The sequence below is a fragment of the Lepidochelys olivacea genome (genome assembly GCF_965140295.1).
Source record: "Lepidochelys olivacea isolate rLepOli2 genome assembly, chromosome: 4".
Taxonomy (NCBI): domain Eukaryota; kingdom Metazoa; phylum Chordata; order Testudines; family Cheloniidae; genus Lepidochelys; species Lepidochelys olivacea.
The window spans coordinates 144,821,024-144,840,106 of NC_140414.1; the positions used below are offsets into that span (position 1 = coordinate 144,821,024).

Below are 19,083 nucleotides of genomic sequence, written 5' to 3' on the forward strand. Positions count from 1 at the left end.
TTTCTAACCATCAGAGGAGTGAAGTTCTGGAACAGCCTTCCAAGCAAAGCAGTGGGGGCAAAAGACATATCTGGCTTCAAGACTAAGCTCGATAAGTTGGGATAAGTGGGATATGATGGGATAGCTTAATTTTGGCAATTAACTGATCTTCGACTATTAGCGGTAGATATGCCCAATGGCCTGTGATGGGATGTTAGATGGGGTGGGATCTGAGTTACTACAGAGAATTCTTTCCTGGGTGTCTGGCTGGTGAGTCTTGCCCAAATGCTCAGGGTTTAGCTGATTGCCATATTTGGGGTAGGGAAGGAAGTTTTCCCCAGGGCAGATTGGCAGAGGCCCTGGGGTTTTTTTGTCTTCCTCTGCAGCGTGGGGCATGGGTCACTTGCTGGAGGATTCTCTGCACCTTGAAGTTTTTAAACCATGATTTGTGGACTTCAATAGCTCAGACATAAGTTAGGGGTTTGTTACAGGAGTTGGTGGGTGAGATTCTGTAGCCTGCGTTGTGCAGGAGGTCAGACTAGATGATCATAATGGTCCCTTGTGACCTTAAAGTCTATGATTCTATGATTCTTCTTTACAGTATTTCCCCTTGTTGCTGCAGTGGCTTCTCTTTCACCGCTACCAGAGCAGCTTTCTGCCCCACTCCTACAGCCTGCTGCATCTCATTACTCATGGGCATACTGTTGCCTCTGTGAAGGGCAATATCCATTTGCATGGATTGCTGGGTTTTTAATGTTGATGTGCATTTGTAAGTAAAGCCTCTTCCCCTTCTGTGCCACATGGCTGTTTATCTTTAGTTTACTTATAGGGACATAGATCAGGTTGTGCATGGACCATGTCTTTCCCCTCTTTGAGTCCCTCCACTGGATCTTCGTCACCTACCAAATCAGGTTTAAGATTCTTGTCCTTCAATGCCCTGCATGACTCCCCCAAGCCTGCATTTTTGTCCTGCTTTCTCACCATATCCCACCTTGCCCCTGTGCCCCTGCCCCACCACTTCCTTTTCTGTTCAATAGAAACATCTGTCCCTCTGCCCCAAACCAATCTCTCTCCTTCACCCTACTTCCACAGTCTCCTCTAATGCTGGTTCTGGTTCCATGGTTTCCCTTCTCCTGCCTTTCTTTCATCCCATACCCCCTTGATCCCAACTCTTCCTCTCGTCTCCCTCTTTGCTCCAACCCACACTCCTTCCCTCTCTCTTGTCCTCACTCCCTTCTCCTACCCTCTCCCCACCTTTGTCTCTGCCTGCTTCCCGATCTCCTTCCTCCTTTGCATCTGAATTCAAGTGGGTGTTCTGCTTCTTCTATCTTGACCCACCCTTTTTATTAGCTATGTTTTGTGCCTTCTGTTGGCCCCTTTTATGCTGCACCCTCTGAAGCTTTGTGCTGGTGACTTTGAGGGTGAAGGATGGGCGAGCCTCATTTAGTTCCCTTTCCATAGGTCTGAATCTCCTTCCGTGGACACTGGCAGGTTGATAGTTCAAATGCCAGCATTAAGCTTAGCCTTCCGTAGGCGCTGGCTTCCTCCAGGCCCGGGGGGTGCTTAACCCCGCGCTCTGCCCCAAGCCCTGCCCCCACCCATCTCTTCCCCCAAGCCCCACCGTCCTGCCTCTTCCCGCCCAGTTCTGGCCCCTCCCCACAGCGTGCCCAATCCCTACTCCTTCCCCTCCCTCCCAGAGCCTCCTGCACGCCATGAAACAACTGATCAGGGAGGGAGAGGCACTGATTGGCAGGGCAGCAGGCGGCCGGGAGGCGCTGGGAGGAGGAGGGAGCTGGCTGCTAATGGGTACTAAGCACCTGGAACACCCACGGAGTCAGCGCCTATGCAGCCTTAACATTGTTGGAACATAGGAATTGCCAGACTGAATCAAACCCATGGTCCATCTAGCCCAGGCTCCTTGTCTCTAGCAGTGGCTAGCACCAGATGCTTCAAAGGAAGGTGCAAGGAGCCGTCCAACAGGCAGATGTTGGATAATCTGTCCCCGATGTAAGTCTCCTCCTAACCCTTCGTAGTTAGAGGGGAAGAGCTGTTGTGGTCTGATCGGCAGTGTTCTCTGGGTTCTCAGTATCTATTTCTTTGTCAAAATCCACCACTGAAAAATAAATAAAAACACCTCTTGGTTGGTGACCCGCTAATATGGTTACTCCGCTACTTCAGAAACAGATATCAGGGTGAGCACAAATCCCAGTTCTGGCCCTCACTGGGAGCTTTCCAATGGATTTGATGGGGAGCAGGATTGGGCCTTTATTGAACGAACTCAGCATTGCCAACCCCAAAAACCATTTGTCAGATCTCAGAAAAATCACAGTTGGCTGAAAAACAGATTTGAAAAATAATAATTTGGGGAGATTTTTTTTTTAAATTTGTGTTTTGGCTTCAGGTTACACTAGGGTTGTGTTTTCAAGCCTTTCTCGGCAACCAGAAGGGCAAGAATTTTTTTTTTTTTTTGTGAGAGCTGAGGTTCTTACATAATCTCTTGACTCCAGGAGCTGGGACTTCAAAAAAACCCACCAAATGTGGTGGCATTCATGGTAAAATCCAGCATTCTGGCAGCACTGCAAACTCTGCTCTCCACACTGAGCTGACCACATTATGGATGCTGACAATAGGCAAGTGGGGCAAAGACCCTCCATAAAAAAATAGGAAGGGAAAATAGAGTTTGCCAGAGACAAATGTTGACCCAGGAGAGAAAGCAATGTTATTTTCCAGCTACTAAGCAAACACTGTACACTATATGGTACAGGGTCTCTTTGTTATACCTTTGCAGATGGGGCCTGATCTTGGATGGTAGTACAAATAAATAACAAAAATTAACTATACTCACCCCTAGAATAACTCCATTAGCATTGAGTTACCGTAGTGATGCATTTGGCCCACTGGACATAATACCTCTGGCCAGCCCCTCGCAATTAAAACCCATTAACAAGTCTTTGCTGGTCCCCCTTTTATTTGCAATGATCTGAGATCAGAAATACCCGTGTGTTGCAGGGCAGTCTCCTTTCCCAATTTACGGTGGTCCCACTTTGTGACCTGCAGGAAAGAGTTCACAGATTGGGTAAAATAATTTCAAAACTGTAAAAACAAACGCTCATTAGTTTCTTAAATCTAGACCTTGTGTCGAGAATTTGGGGAGATTGGATTTAAATCTATATCAACATTTAATTTCATATTCACAGCAGGGTGGGTGTTACAGACAGAAGAGTGAGTTCATCTGTGGCACCAAATTGAATCTGAAAGTAAAATGGTTTTTATTACCAGTAACTTCACAGCAGTGACTCAACTCAACTCTTTTCAAAAGCTGCTGCTCCTGCATTTTGCATTCAAATCCTGCAAAGCTCCAAGCAGAGGCGTTCGCTAGCTAAACAAAATATCACATCTCTGCAGATTCAGTGAATCAAATGTATAAATACTGTAGCTGTATTGTAGGTGTAGCGGTGCCAGGAACCGTGGTTAGGATTGTCTGAGCATTTCCTTTCTAAACCCCCATTTTTCCAGTAGCTCACAACTTAGCTTTCACCTTTGGGGCTTAAATTTTCCAGGACTTGGAATGTTTGAGCTAATGCTGCTCAGCCATTTTTGAGAATGAAGAAGGGGAGGGAGGGAAAAAACATGTTTCTGATTATTTTAAAAATATGTAGTATGGCTCTTTTTGAACGCCACTGATGCCAAAGTGTGGGTGGGGAGGGGAGTGAAAGCAGAAAGGGACGAGTTGGCAGGGAAATACCCCATAGGAAGAGAAGTGTCATTCAGTGTCCCAGTGGAAACCTGCTTAGGTATGGAGGGGTGCTGAGGATGTGAAAATCCTAACTGTGCTCACGCACTATTTAAACAGGAATCGTGTTTTTTAGCATCTTTGCAAAGAAAGACAATGACACTGCATGTGCCTGTGTAACTGACCTGGCCAGAAAATGTTGGGTTTTTTTTTCCCACCACAGATAATTTTGATTTTTTTATTTATTGTGCGTGTATTTATTTATTTCGTAAGAAAATTGAAAGCTCTGAGAACCAAAAAATTTTCAGCCGTTTTTGGCTAAACATTTTTTGCATTGCACTTTTTTGGGTGAAGACTTTCAGTCAGAAACTGTCAAAACCATTTAGGTTACAGCCAAACCTTTTGGTTTGGGGCCTTTTCAGATGAAAAATAGAAAGTTTTGAGGAAAGTAGGTGCTTTCTGCAATAAAATTGTGTTTAGATGAGAACCCAGTTTTCTATCGGGGGGGGGGGGGAGTTTTGATGGATTTTTTTTTACCAGCCTTACTCTATAACCGACACTGTTAGACTGTAGGGTTTTGTCCTCCCTAGCAGCTGGGCAAAGACCCACATTGTTGCTTTGGGTTACATATGTGCAGCTACTTTAGGATTGTAGAAAAAAGGAATGCAGTGCACGCTGCCTCATTCAAATGCTGGAGGAAACGGGTGAAAAAGTATAGTTATGGAACCCAGGCCTGCTTGGTGTGGCACTCTGTCCCCCTCTCGTGGCACCTAGACCAGCTAGACATTGATGAGCCTGCTACAGCCTTGGCTAAAAGACTTGTCTTTTAGCTCATGCAGTAGAGAGAGGCTCATGCATTAAGCTCCAGAAGTCCCAGGTTTGATACCAGCCGACGACAACTAGGGTCCGTTGGTGTTACAGTTATACATTATCCTCTACGTGGCTAACCCGTAATCCCATCCAAACTCTGCTGGAGGAGTGAGATTGGCTGAGAAAATACCATCAACTGGATAAAAAATGCAATATAGGGCCATCTCTGTTAAAGGCAATGGTGAAGAAACAACCCAGAAGAGTAACACTGTAATGGGTCCCATTCTTTCTTTGGGGGTGGCTGTGGAGGGCTGGAATTGTGGGGCGGGTGGAAGCAATGGAAGGGCTACACATAAGGTTACCTGAACGGATTTAGCTTTGGAATGGATTTAGAAGCAAAGGTCTCTCCCTCTCTCATCTCGTTCTGTCTCTGCTCCTTAGTCACTTCAGGGCATAGAACGTGCACCGCTATTTGGAACTAAATGCTTTTACCTTTCTTCGATTTCTCTGTCTAAAGGTGGGCCTTAATGTTCTGGTTCAGAGAGCAAACAAGTTTACGCCAGCCACCCGTCTCCTGATCCAGAGGTTTGTGCCATTCCCTGCTGTAGGTAAGAAATGATATACTTCTATACTCTCTGTGTGTGTGATATAGCCCTAAGTATGGATTTAATGCATTTGAGGCACACGGGTAGCTTCTGCCTTTGTGATTTATACTGTTGCTTGAACCCCAAGCTGGCAGCACTGCAAGATGTGCAATGAGTGGCTGAGATGTTGTTATTCTAAATAAAATATAGGATTGAAATTCACTGTTTCAGTGGGAATAACCTGTGTGGGCCACTCAGACTGTCAGAGAGAGGACTGGACAATGCAGAATGAGTTCTGACTCTTCTAATCTTCACCATTTAGATGACCATTCATTCCTTGGGTAGTAACCATAGCTTGGGCTGAATAAATTCCTAGGTTTGGTGTTTATTGGCCCAAGATTTCATTATATCCAAGTTAACAAGAAGTACTCACAAGAAGTTATTATCCTGAAATGTTTTAGTCAATATATTTGAGACATAACATAAACTATCAGCAGGATGAAACGGGCATATTTGTAGTCACACAGGAAGTGAGTTTTGAGGACCGTGGCTGGAGTGCAGGAATTTGCATGCTGTGCAATTATTGAAAGCAGTGACTGCGGTACCCCAGTACTCTGCTAGGCTAAGACCGGTGTATTCCAATATATAACGGAGTAGCTATTGGCCTCTCCCATTAGACACCAGTGTTCAGTATGAATGAAGGTAATAAGACCTTGGTCTTAACACAATAGCTACCTGCTTCTGGAGATCTAGGTTCAAACATGGTGTAGAGCCCAAGTGAAATGAGTTTGGTGGTCTTAACCCACTCGCTGGTGGTTTCAAAATGACGTTAAAATATCCACTACACAATGTGTCATTGTTCAACTTCTAGAGGCTCTGAATCAGAAGTGCTGAAACATTGGAGTTTAAGTCTGAGGTGCACTGACAAATATTATGTGAAGAGGCTATCTGGTTTAGTGACTGTCAGTGCCATCAGCTCCTTGCTTTTGAGGACACTAAAATTAACTCCAAAAGCAGACAGGAAAAAAATGTGTGAATGCAAGGACTAATATAGTCTGTTTGCAACATGATCTGGTTATTGTAAATTCAGTAAAAGGGGCTGCTGCACATAATCCCAGGCTGCAAAATTTGCAGATTTACAAATGTATTTAAGCACCTAAAGATGCAGATAGCCGCCATGGGATGTACAAAAGCACCTGAGCAGATTAGGGACCTAACGCCACTGAAAGTCAATGAGACTTAGACACCTTCACTTAGGGACTCAGTGGGTCAATAAAAGGTTAAATTGTTGGTTTTTTTTAACTATTTGAAGAACGACTAATATCACAGATATGGGGTTGTTCTGTTTGGTTCCACTGGAGAGAGAGGTCAGCCAGCCATAGCCCATAAAATCCAGCATAACCTCTGGAGTGAGGGGGAGGTGGTGAGGTGTTCTGGTTTATGCATGTGACTGGAAGCCAGGAGCTCTGAAATTAGAATCCTGGCTCTGACCGATTCCCTGTGTGATATTGGGCAAATCACTTACAGACTAATTTTCAAGTGGCCTCTACTTTTGGATGTCTATTGTTTTGCATACCCCACTTGCGCCTGCTTTTCAGAGGTGCTGCAGCTCCCCCTGAGCATCTGCAGCTCCCCCTGACTCCAGCTGGAGTTGAGAGTGATCTGTGCTTCTGAAAGTCAGGCCCCAGGTGTCTTGAGCTGTGTGCACAAAAAGTCAGGCCCCCAAAATCCAGGGCTAGTTTTGGAAATGATGTCCTTTACCTTTCTGGGCCTTAGCTTCCTAGTCTGTAAAACGGGAATATAGCAAGTAAACTCTTTAGGGCAGGGACGCTGTCAATTTGGTCTGTGAGGTGCCTCGCACACTTTCTTTGCTGCAAAAAATAATAAATAATAAGTATATTTACCTCCCTCCCAAGGGTTTTCTGAAGATTAATGTTCCTAGTGCACTTTAAACCTGAAAAGCTCTCTGTAAACTGTTACAAAGGACACAAGTTCTTGTTTTTCTCCATATAGACGGAATAGCCAAACTTACGAACCCTCTGAGCTGCATACGATAATCTTCAGAAGCCAGAGAGTTGCCAGACATGCACAACCTTCACACACGCATTTTTTAAAATATTAACATCCTACTTACTGTATCACAGCTAATTAGTGATAGAGCTGGAGGCCTTGTGGGTTTCCATCCTAGTTGTAAGTCTTTGGAAAACCAGTTGATATGTTGTCAAGGTGGCATGGAGGGGCTTGGGGCTTCTCCCCTGTAGCGGGGTGGTGGGGTTAGGGGTTTCTGCCCTGTGGGGATGGGGGGTCTTGCGGCTTCAGCCCGCTGGGGCGCATCTGTCAGGGCTTGGGTCTGAAGCGCCATTCCTGTCACACCTTGCAGGGCTGAAGCCCAGAGCCCCACCACCCTGCCACAGGGCAGAAGCCCCGAGCTCCCCCACTAAGTCTGGTAAGCGGAAAATGTGGGGGGAGGGCCATGTAGGGGGCTCTGCGAGCTGCACTTTACCTCTAAAAGAGCTGCATGCGGTTTGCAAGCTGTGGTGTGGCCATCCCTGCCATATGGGCTGCTGCTTCTCTCTCTCTCTCTCTCTCTGTCTCTGTCTCTTTTTTTAAAATAATTTTTCCCTTTTCATCCATGGCAAGGGTGACTAATTTTAGACCCTCAAAAGTGAAAACAGTTATGGATGTCTTCATTGGTGGGGTTTTTTAACTGATTGTCTGTCTTATTGAGTGATAGGAATGATGCATATGGGGGTGGTGTGTATCTGCCATAAACATTTTAACTGTTTATCAAATCCCTCATCATGCATCATTACTTAAGCAGCCTTCAAAAAGCCATTTGTAAGGTATCCCCCTCAGCCGTCTCTCCACTCTAATCTAAGCTAGTTTGTCTAGGAATTTGTGCTGCAGCGAGTGTTTGCGCACCTCACTAACACTGAAAGGAGTACACCACGTTCTTTGTACCTCTCCAAGGAGAGTTTCATGGCTTTGATGTATTGAAGTTTGTTGTTTGGAGAAGTGGGTTCTGCAGTTCGTTATGGAGGCTCTGAGATTCGTGGTCATTGTGATCGTTCCTGGAAACAGGTCCCACAGCTGTGGGCCCGCTGAAGAGAAAGCTGCTGTTCACCAGTCTTGCTCTTGGGTGAACTGGGAATCAACTAATGAGCAAGACAAGTCATTTGTAGACAAGTCTCCTGAAGCTGACAGTGTAATTATTCCAGTGGAACTTAGCTGTCATAAGAGGTTGTGATATTGGAGAGTAAGATACTCCATCAGGTGGGTTTCACCAATCCTGTGGAAGGCATTGGAAGTAAAGACCATGAATATTAGTCTTTAAACATCCACATGTTAAGGACTCAATCCTGTGAGACAGTGAGCTCCCTCCATGAGGTGCTGGGGGTCATCATCTTCTGCTGGAAGTTAATGGGAGTTCATCACTCAGCACCTTGCAGAATCAGGCCCAGTGTAACTATTCTGCTTTAATTACAATTACACCCTCTTTACAGCTCCTTTATACTGCCAGAGAATCAGGCCCTCTGAGTGGTGCACAGGCTAGGGGCTGACCCTCTGCATAGGAATAAATTTCACCCTGGAGACTAGAGCTGAGCAAATTATTCTGAACCTGAAAAGGTTCAGAAAAGGGCAACTAAAATGATTAGGGGGTTGGAACGGGTCCCATATGAGGAGAGATTAAAGAAGCTAGGACTTTTCAGCTTGGAAAAGAGGAGACTAAGAGGGGATATGATAGAGGTATATAAAATCATGAGTGGTGTGGAGAAAGTGAATAAGGAAAAGTTATTTACTTGTTCCCATATTATAAGAACTAGGGGCCGCCAAATGAAATTAACGGGCATCTGGTTTAAAACAAATAAAAGGAAGTTCTTCTTCACTCAGCGCACAGTCAACCTGTGGAACTCCTTGTCTGAGGAGGTTGTGAAGGCTAGGACTAGAACAGGGTTTAAAAGAGAACTAGATAAATTCATGGAGGTTAAGTCCATTAATGGCTACTAGCCAGGATGGGCAAGGAGTGGTGTCCCTAGCCTCTGTTTGTCACAGGGTGGAGATGGATGGCAGGAGAGAGATCACTTGATCATTACCTGTGAGGTTCACTCCCTCTGGGGCACCTGGCATTGGCCACTGTCGGAAGACAGGATACTGAGCTGGTTGGACCTTTGGTCTGACCCAGTATGGCCATTCTTATGTTCTTATTCTTTATAAAGTATCTGATGGTTTTTGTATGTTACTCAAATTGTTTTAGAGACACAAGGTGGGTGAGGTAATATCTTTTATTGGCCCAACTTCTGTTGTTGAGAGACGAGCTTTCGAGCTACACAGAGCTGCTCTTCAGGTCTGGGAAAGGTACTCCGAGTGTCACAGCTAAATGCAAGGTGGAACAGATTGTTTAGCATAAGAAGTTAGCACATATTCTGGATTATTCAAAGTGAAGTGCCCCATCAACACCTCATAGGACAAAAAGGGTTGTTAGTGGGTTACACGTTGTTGTAATAAATCCAGTATCTCTTTTCGGGTCATGATTTTGCAAAGTGTTTGGCAAAGTTATGAATTTAAGCTCCCAGGCTTGTCTTTTGAAGACGTTGTGCAGGTTTCTTCTGAGGCTGAGGACTGAGAGACCAGATATGGAGTGATTGCTTTGTGAAAAATTTCCACCCACGGGTGACAGTGTTTTTGCCTTTTATCATTTTCCTGTGTGTATTCATTTGAGACTCTCCAATTTCACCCACATAGTTGTTATTGGGGCATTTAGTGCACTGAATGAGGTACGCCACATGTTGGGATAGGCATGTGTAGGAGCCATGGATCTTGAAAGGTGTGGGGTGTTGGTCATTGTAGCAGTGGAGATATGTCTGCAGGTTTTGCATCTGTTGTTCTGGCAGGATCTGGTGCTGCTTTGATTTGGTGTGTCCTCATCTGTGGGGAGCTTGCTTCCGATGATGAGCTTGGAGAGGTTGGGGGATTGTTTGAAGGTCCAATAAAATATATTCCCTCTCCCACCTTGTCTCTCTAATATCCGAGGGCGGACACGGCTACAATAACACTGCATACAGCACTAAAACAATTTCATTTATTCATTGTTCAAAACTTCACAGATTTCTTTGGTGAATGATTCTTGGTCAGCAGATCGGTCAGAAATTGCACATTTTGAAATCAAATACACAGTTCAAACTTAGCTGCCGGCTGCTATTTGAGCATTCAGTCGCAATGTTCACTTCCACAAGTGATCCTGCTAGTGAAGCTTGAACGTTTGTGGAAAGTGAACACACAGGGGTTACGAATACAGTTGGCTGAATTACTATACATAGCCTTACCCACTACTCACTGAGCAATACTTGAGTCAGACAGTTCTCTTGCATCACAGATTTCCATATCCGTACGGCTGCTCCTGCACTGGCGAATGAGAAGAATAGAGTTCCCCCTAGTGCACTATTGCTATAGAAGGCAGAGGGATGTCTTCTGTGAATCACTGAGAATTGCCGTAGGAAGTTACAAAGCAGCGTTCCACCACCGGAATTCATAGCAAACCTATTTACAAAAAGCTACATTGAAACGGGACAGTCATTTATCTAAGTGAGGTTTCCATTATAAGGCCGTTGAAATAATAATAAATATTGTTTGAACACAGAAATTCTGAATCCTAAGGCATTTGATTTTTAAGATACTTCATGATTCACGGTTTGAATCAGAAACAGAATCAAGTCCTTAAGCCAGCAATGCAGCCATTTTTTTTACAATAAAAATTGATGAAAATATTTTTCCTGCGAAAATGCAGGCTTTTAAGAGCTGCTTCTGAAGAAGCCCAGAACTGTGTGAATAATTTACCACTCTACCCCTCGTTGTGAGTTTTTGGGATGCAAATTGAAACCATTCCACAGTAAATCCGTTAAATATTCTATGCTCTAAGAGGAGACCTCCCTCCCCCGACCTTGGGACAAAAGTGTTGAATGTACGGTATGGTTCCTCAGAGTCAGTCTTGCACCACCACGTTTTCTAGATCGCTTGGATAAAAGTTATGCCTGAGTATTTTAAAGGGCTAATCACCAGTCATAAGCCATTGCTGACTCGGATCATGATTATTAAAGCGACTCCACACATTTAATTAACCTTTTTCTGTTTCTGTAGTGGAACATTAAAGTGCTAACTCTTCAGGGCTCAGTTCATTTTAAAAACTTTTGCCCGAGCTTGATTCTGCTGCTGACTGATCAAAGAATTTTCATCACTGCTTCAGACCACTGCAAAGTAAGCACAGCAGCCCAGATCCTCAAAGGTATTTAGGTACCTAACTCCCATTGATTTCAATGAGAGTTAAGTGTCTAAATATCTTCGAGGATCTGGGCCATGGTGACTGGTAAGATTTCACTTTTGCCTTTGCCTAGGTTGCTCAGTGGGAAACACACAGAGCCATACTTCTAAAGGGCAATCACCCCAGCCCAGGCTCCATTTGTGTACACCAACTTTGTACGTGCAAGTTTCTTGCACGCACAGTTTTTGTGCCCAGTCACTTCTTTGTCCAAACAATAGGACTTGCATGTGCAAGATATAGGATTGGATTGTTAGCTAATGCAGAGCACAAAGCAACGATCTTATACACTCTTGTCTGTCTGCTCCACATAAAATGATAGTTGCTGTGTGTTGGATCACATGCAATTTCCAGGTGTCCTCTTTGGTCAGCTGAGGGTAGAACATGTTGCAGTAATCTAGTTTGATGTGACAAAGCATGAATAGCAACGTCTGTGTCTGAGAGATAAAGTCATAGCCTCCTGGCCAGCCAAAGAAGGCCTTTCTGGACACTTTGGTAAATGGGTGTGCATACGTCCATTGTATCCACGTGTGATGAATCCAGTAGAACTCTAAGCTTGCACAGGACACCTGAAGTAGGCAAGATGATTTCTGTGCAGGATGTGATCACACTTCCTGTTAGTTCTCGTTAAATGATAAGAGAAGAAAGTGCTGTTGTACGTGGACTGGCTGCGCTTCATCAGGCTGTGGTGTCCACCAGGATGAGGGTGGAGGTAAATACTGCACAGTATTGCACAAGGTATGTGATCTTTCTCTTACTTACACTGAGATGAGTTGGAGCATCCCAGACAAGTGCTTTCACCATCAGGCCCTTGGCTCTTCTGGGGAAGGGGTCTCTCACTCTTTCTCAATGACATTTCCAGCAAAACCGATGATTCCGCAAAAAGTTTCGGTTCCAATGAAAAAAAGTTTCATCTAGATATTCCCAATCAGCTTTAGTTATGATCCAAAGAACATATTAACTTGCCTCCTCTGATATCCGCCAGCATGTCTTGTTTGACTGGGCAGCCCAAAGGGAAGTGTTATGTTAGACTAACACATATTACACTCCCTGGTCATGTTTAGTACAGATGCATCATCTTTCTCCAAAGATCTCAAAGCTTTTTACAAAAGTGATCATGATCCCTGTTTTACAGGTGAGGAAATTGAGTCACTGAGAGGTCACACAGTGGGTCAGTGGCAGCAGAACTGGGAGCAGGAGCTTGGTCTTCTGCCTCAAAGTTCTCTGATCCAATCAGCAGACAGTGCTGCTTTCCTCTGGCACTTGTCGTGTCATCCACCCAAACCATGTGTTTGTGTCTCCAGGCAAAATAAATACATGATAACATGAAAAGGATGTCGAAGTTGGAAAGTGAAGCACTCCATGCTCATTGAGAGTGCAGGTCGGATGGTGTGCAGTGAACGAGGAAGCTGTTCAATAGTTAGTTGTTATCCTGACTGCCCAGGGCGTGCTCCCTTCTTCATCCATTGCACACTGTTGAGCCCCAGTGATTGAACAAGCCCTAATCGATTCACCAGCTAGCCTGTACTGTGAATGAGGCAGAGGTCCAGCAGGAAAAATCTCGTGTAACCATGTAATTAGATTGTATCATACAGCACACCCCAAAGCGGCAGAGTTAAGTTTGTATGGCTGATCTCAACTTTGGCATTTCCTGGCTTTGAGTGCTTTAACATCGTTATTTGCAGTGTGTCCTAGGTTTATTTTAAAAATATATAAAAATTAAAAACAAAAACAATATGATCTCCTGGAATTATTTGGTAGACAGCAGTTAAATGCTATGTCCTGCATAATCTTTTCATTCAGAGACTCATTCAAAGCCCATTGAAGTCAGTTAGGCCCAGATCCTCAAGGGTATTTTGGTGCAGGCACCGAAATACCCTTGAGGATCTGGGCCTAACTACCATCCATTTCAGTGGGAGTTAGACACATAAATACCTTTGAGGATCTGGGCTCCAGAACTTTTCCGTTAACTTCAATGGCCTTTGGATCAGTCCCTAAACAAAGCAGGGGTCTGCAGAGGTCTGCTTCATTCAATGTGCACATAAATAGATTCTATACAATCTCCTTCACCTCTTGCATTGGCCCCCATGAGCAGAGCCCACATAACGCTGGGAGATTGCATAGTGAATTATAATTTCCATTCACAAGCACAGTGCGACTGGGAAACTGTTGTTAAAAAGTCTGTTGTCTACCACTGACTTCCCTGTGTAATCTTGGCCAGACCACTTGACCGCTTTAAGTCTCAGTTTTCCCCATCTGCAAAATGGGGGTGATGATACTCCCTTGCTTTTAAAAGGCACTTTGAGATCTAGGGGTGAAAAGCGCTAAAGAAGCGTTACATTATTATTTATCATGAAAATCTTTACCATGATGGTCACTCAGTTCTTCCTGTTTCGGATATGTATTTAGTGGAAAATTTTATTTTAACCATCCTTTTTTGTTTGGCTTCAAAATGGCATTAAAAATTGTGAGTAGATTTCAAAGCTACGTCTCAGACCAGGCTTGGATCTGCATTGCACGTTACAAAACCTCTGCCACCAGGTGGTTCTATTTTTACACAGAGGTGTTAGGAGAAAGAGGTTAAGCTGGCGTCAGAATTGATTGGGGACCCTAATTAATTTGTTTAGCCCTTAATTAATTCTCTAGTTCTTAATTTATTTGTGTACTGTCATGCTTAATTGTGTGCCAGGACATCAGGAAGCCTCCCACTAATTGCTCTTTGGTTGTTTTGAGAGTTGGAAGTTATTGGTTTGGAGACCTGGGTAAACTGTTTAATTAAAGATCTGTCTTCATATTAACTTTCACTACCAGCCTCCAGAAATGAGCTAGATTTAACCTTGTGAAGACATGGGGCCAGATGTTGAGCTGATGTAAATTGGCATAGCTCCACTAATGTCAATGGGGCTGTGCCGTCTTTCACCAGCTGGGGATTTGGCACACAGTGGAAATACTCTGATTTTTGCCAGATGGGGATCTAGTCCTTTGATTTCACTGGGGCTGCGCTGATTTACACCAGCCAGGCATCTGAACCATGTTGTGTTTCTCAGGGTGTTTATGTAGAAATTCTCTTGTCATAAAAATGAATTACTCTTGCTACCATCCTTAGCCTCTTTCAGAAGTGATGGAACTTCAGTAAAATGCATCCACTTCTAGGGTGGAAGGCAGCCACTACCCTGTGCAGAGTAGTACACTTCGCACCCCCGGTCAAGAATATAAGATTTTGACCAGAGTCACTGGGTATGTCTTCACTGCAGTTTACCTGGTTGCAGGTAATCAGGTATGGGAGTTATAGCAGTCTAGGAATGTGAGTGTCCAGCAGTTAAGCCACACTCAAATCACACCTGTGTAACTGTGTCCACGCTGGTTCTGTAGCAACTCAGGTTAGGCACTAGAATTGCTGGGGGATATCCCCTGTGTTTTAGTACTCCAATAAACTGTGCCATTCTATGAATCGTTTTGCAGTGTATTGTGGGACAATTTACCTGTCTTTCCTGGGTCCCTGTGCAGAAGTCTGAGCTCACCAACACAGTAGATATAAGCACTTCCAGATAGGCACTCTCCACACTGCTGTTCACAGCCTGCGTTCCAATTGTTAGCAAGCATGGATCCAGCCCAGAATCATAGAATATCAGGGTTGGAAGGGACCTCAGGAGGTCATCTAGTCCAGCCCCCTGCTCAAAGCAGGATCAATCCCCAATTAAATCATCCCAGCCAGGGCTTTGTCAAGCCTGACCTTAAAAACTTCTAAGGAAGGAGATTCTACCACCTCCCTAGGTAACGCATTCCAGTGTTTCACCACCCTCCTAGTGAAAAAGTTTTTCCTAATATCCAACCTAAACCTCCCCCACTGCAACTTGAGACCATTACTCCTTGTCCTGTCCTCTTCTACCACTGAGAATAGTCTAGAACCATCCTCTTTGGAACCACTTCTCAGGTAGTTGAAAGCAGCTATCAAATCCCTCCTCATTCTTCTCTTCTGCAGACTAAACAATCCCAGTTCCCTCAGCCTCTCCTCATAAGTCATGTGTTCCAGTCCCCTAATCATTTTTGTTGCCCTTCGCTGGACTCTCTCCAATTTATCCACATCCTTCTTGTAGTGCAGGGCCCAAAACTGGACATAGTACTCTAGATGAGGCCTCACCAATATCGAATAGAGGGGAACGATCACGTCCCTCGATCTGCTGGCTATGTCCCTACTTATACATCCCAAAATGCCATTGGCCTTCTTGGCAACAAGGGCACACTTTTGAATCATATCCAGCTTCTCATCCACTGTCACCCCTAGGTCCTTTTCTGCAGAACTGCTGCCTAGCCCTTCGGTCCCTAGTCTGTAGTGGTGCATTGGGTTCTTCCGTCCTAAGTGCAGGACCCTGCACTTATCCTTGTTGAACCTCATCAGATTTCTTTTGGCCCAATCCTCCAATTTGTCTAGGTCCCTCTGTATCCTATCCCTCCCCTCCAGCGTATCTACCATTCCTCCTAGTTTAGTATCATCCGCAAATTTGCTGAGAGTGCAATCCACACCATCCTCCAGATCACTTATGAAGATATTGAACAAAACCGGCCCCAGGACCGACCCCTGGGGCACTCCACTTGATACTGGCAGCCAACTAGACATCGAGCCATTGATCACTACCCGTTGAGCCCGACAATCTAGCCAACTTTCTACCCACCTTATAGTGCATTCATCCAGCCCATACTTCTTTAACTTGCTGACAAGAATACTGTGGGAGACTGTGTCAAAAGCTTTGCTAAAGTCAAGAAACAATACATCCACTGCTTTCCCGTCATCCACAGAACCAGTAATCTCATCATAGAAGGCGATTAGATTAGTCAGGCATGACCTTCCCTTGGTGAATCCATGCTGACTGTTCCTGATCACTTTCCTCTCATGTAAGTGCTTCAGGATTGATTCCTTGAGGACCTGCTCCATGATTTTTCCAGGGACTGAGGTGAGACTGACTGGCCTGTAGTTCCCAGGATCCTCCTTCTTCTCTTTTTTTAAAGATTGGCACTACATTAGCCTTTTTCCTGTCATCCGGGACTTCCCCGGTTCGCCACGAGTTTTCAAAGATAATGGCCAATGGCTCTGCAATCACAGCCGCCAATTCCTTTAGCACTCTCGAATGCAACGCGTCCGGCCCCATGGACTTGTGCACGTCCAGCTTTTCTAAATAGTCCCTAACCACCTCTTTCTCCACAGAAGGCTGGCCACCTTCTCCCCATGCCGTGATGCCCAGCGCAGCAGTCTGGGAGCTGACCTTGTTCATGAAGACAAGGGCAAAAAAAGCATTGAGTACATTAGCTTTTTCCACATCCTCTGTCACTAGGTTGCCTCCCTCATTCAGTAAGGGGCCCACACTTTCCTTGGCTTTCTTCTTGTTGCCAACATACCTGAAGAAACCCTTCTTGTTACTCTTAACATCTCTTGCTAGCTGCAGCTCCAGGTGTAATTTGGCCTTCCTGATTTCACTCCTGCATGCCCGAGCAATATTTTTATACTCTTCCCTGGTCATTTGTCCAATCTTCCACTTCTTGTAAGCTTCTTTTTTATGTTTGAGATCCGCAAGGATTTCACCGTTAAGCCAAGCTGGTCGCCTGCCATATTTACTATTCTTTCTACACATCAGGATGGTTTGTCCCTGTAACCTCAATAGGGATTCCTTGAAATACAGCCAGCTCTCCTGGACTCCTTTCCCCTTCATGTTATTCCCGCAGTGGATCCTACCCATCCGTTCCCTGAGGGAGTCAAAGTCTGCTTTCCTGAAGTCCAGGGTCCGTATTCTGCTGCTCTCCTTTCTTCCCTGTGTCAGGATCCTGAACTCAACCAACTCATGGTCACTGCCTCCCAGATTCCCATCCACTTTTGCTTCCCCCACTAATTCTTCCCGGTTTGTGAGCAGCAGGCCAAGAAAAGCTCCCCCCAGTTGGCTCCTCTAGCACTTGCACCAGGATGCTGATGACCTGTTCTAGCTGTCAGCATTAATGCAGCTCTCGCTTCTGGGACACCAGACCAATGCAGGGCATGAGATGCAATGGAGGAAATTTAGGCAGTGGCTTGTTGCCTTGAGAAGGTGGTGGCAGGCCTTGCTAAGGAGATCATGCAAGAGGCATGCAGAGATGGAGCAGCGGAAACCGTTGAGACAGGTTTTAATAGTTGTGGAATCTCACTGTGCTGACTGGCAGTTCTGGAGCAGGACCACAAATATCAAGTGGTGAAACTGCATCATCCTGCAGACCTGGGGTGATCAGCTGTGACTCTAAATTTTCCACATGAGGCAGGCCACCTTCATGGAGCTGTGTGAGAAGCTTGCCCTCGTCCTTCAGCACCAGAACATGCGTATGAGGCCGTCCCTACCAGTCCAGAAGCAGGTTGTTATTGCCATCTGGAAGCTGCCTATCTTAAACTGCTGCAGATCAGTGGCTAACCAGTTTGGTGTTGGCAAGTCAGCTGTCAGTGCTGTGGTGATGGAGACTTGTGACTCAGTTATTGTTGTGGTTTGCCCATAAGTGATCAGGATCACTAATGTCCCCAAAATAAGTATTGGCTGTGGGAGAATGGGGTTCTCGAACTGTCCCGGAGCCATGGATGGCACACGTGTCCATGTCCATTGTCTACCCTCCACAAGGTTCACATGAATACATCAACTGGAAAGGATACTACCTGTTCATTTTGCAGACCTTGGTTGACCACAGAAGGAGATTCATGTACATCAACGTGAATGGGTGCATGACACCAGGGTATTCCAGAGAAAAATTCCAGGGTGTTTTCAAATTTGGACAAGGGAGGACTTTCGTCCCTCCCAGCAACATGGTTATCAGTAAGGTAACTCTATCCACTGTTATTTTAGAGGACTTGCGTTGTCCTCCACTGCCTGGCTCATGAAGTTGTATCCTGATGTGAGAGCATCTGGCAGAAGAAGGTTTAATAACACACTGATCAGTTGCAGGAAGGTGGTGGAATATGACTTTGACTGACTAAAAGCAAGTTGGTGCTGCCTGCAAACCATTTGGATGTCAATGCATGTAATGCCATTCGTGTTGTCAGGGCGTGCTGTGCACTGCAGAGCAGATGTGAGGATAGGGGGAGTACTTTCACCAGGAGTGAGTCAAATACCATATTGATTTACAGACCCAGTACAGGCAACCAGAAAGTCACAGGGGTTGGGTCCAGGGAAGCGAGGGAAGTAAGTGATGCCCTGCATGCCCACATTCTTGGTTGCCAGGGGAAATGCTCTTATATGGAGTTGTGATTCACCTGTTCTATCCATACCAATTTATCTCTTGTCAGTCTGACTGGATAAAAGCTTTGATTTGAATTTTCTGTATTTTTGTTTCCCATTAGATTGTGCAAATACTTTATTTGAATACAACACAAGCACCCCAGCTGCCACTGTGTTAGGAAAAGGGCAAAATCTGTACTGAGCTGTAAACAACTGACAATATAGACAATCGGGGCAATGTCACAGGAAATGGAATTGCACATTCTACTCCTTGGATGCACAGGGATAGAATGAACAAATACATCTGCCCATGTACACTTTCCACTCTAGGAGTGCATTGATTGGCTCGTGCCCCAGCCAGAACTCCTCATTGTCTGTGTTAGGGGGCTTAGTCCTTCACCCACTCACTTCCCTGGTCCTTCTCTCATGAACAGAGAGCAA

The 19,083-nt window shown here is 45.1% G+C and overlaps 1 protein-coding gene across 2 annotated transcripts in view; it reads left to right on the top strand.

Moving 5' to 3' along the window:
- The window catches only part of SFXN5 (sideroflexin 5), a 179,452-nt gene that overhangs the window by 100,387 nt on the left and 59,982 nt on the right, over positions 1-19,083 (top strand). For both annotated transcript variants that reach the window (XM_084625465.1, XM_084625466.1), the window contains one exon: positions 5,040-5,130. In XM_084625465.1, the coding sequence (XP_084481591.1) occupies positions 5,040-5,130 (91 nt within the window). The remainder of the gene's footprint in view (positions 1-5,039; positions 5,131-19,083) is intronic.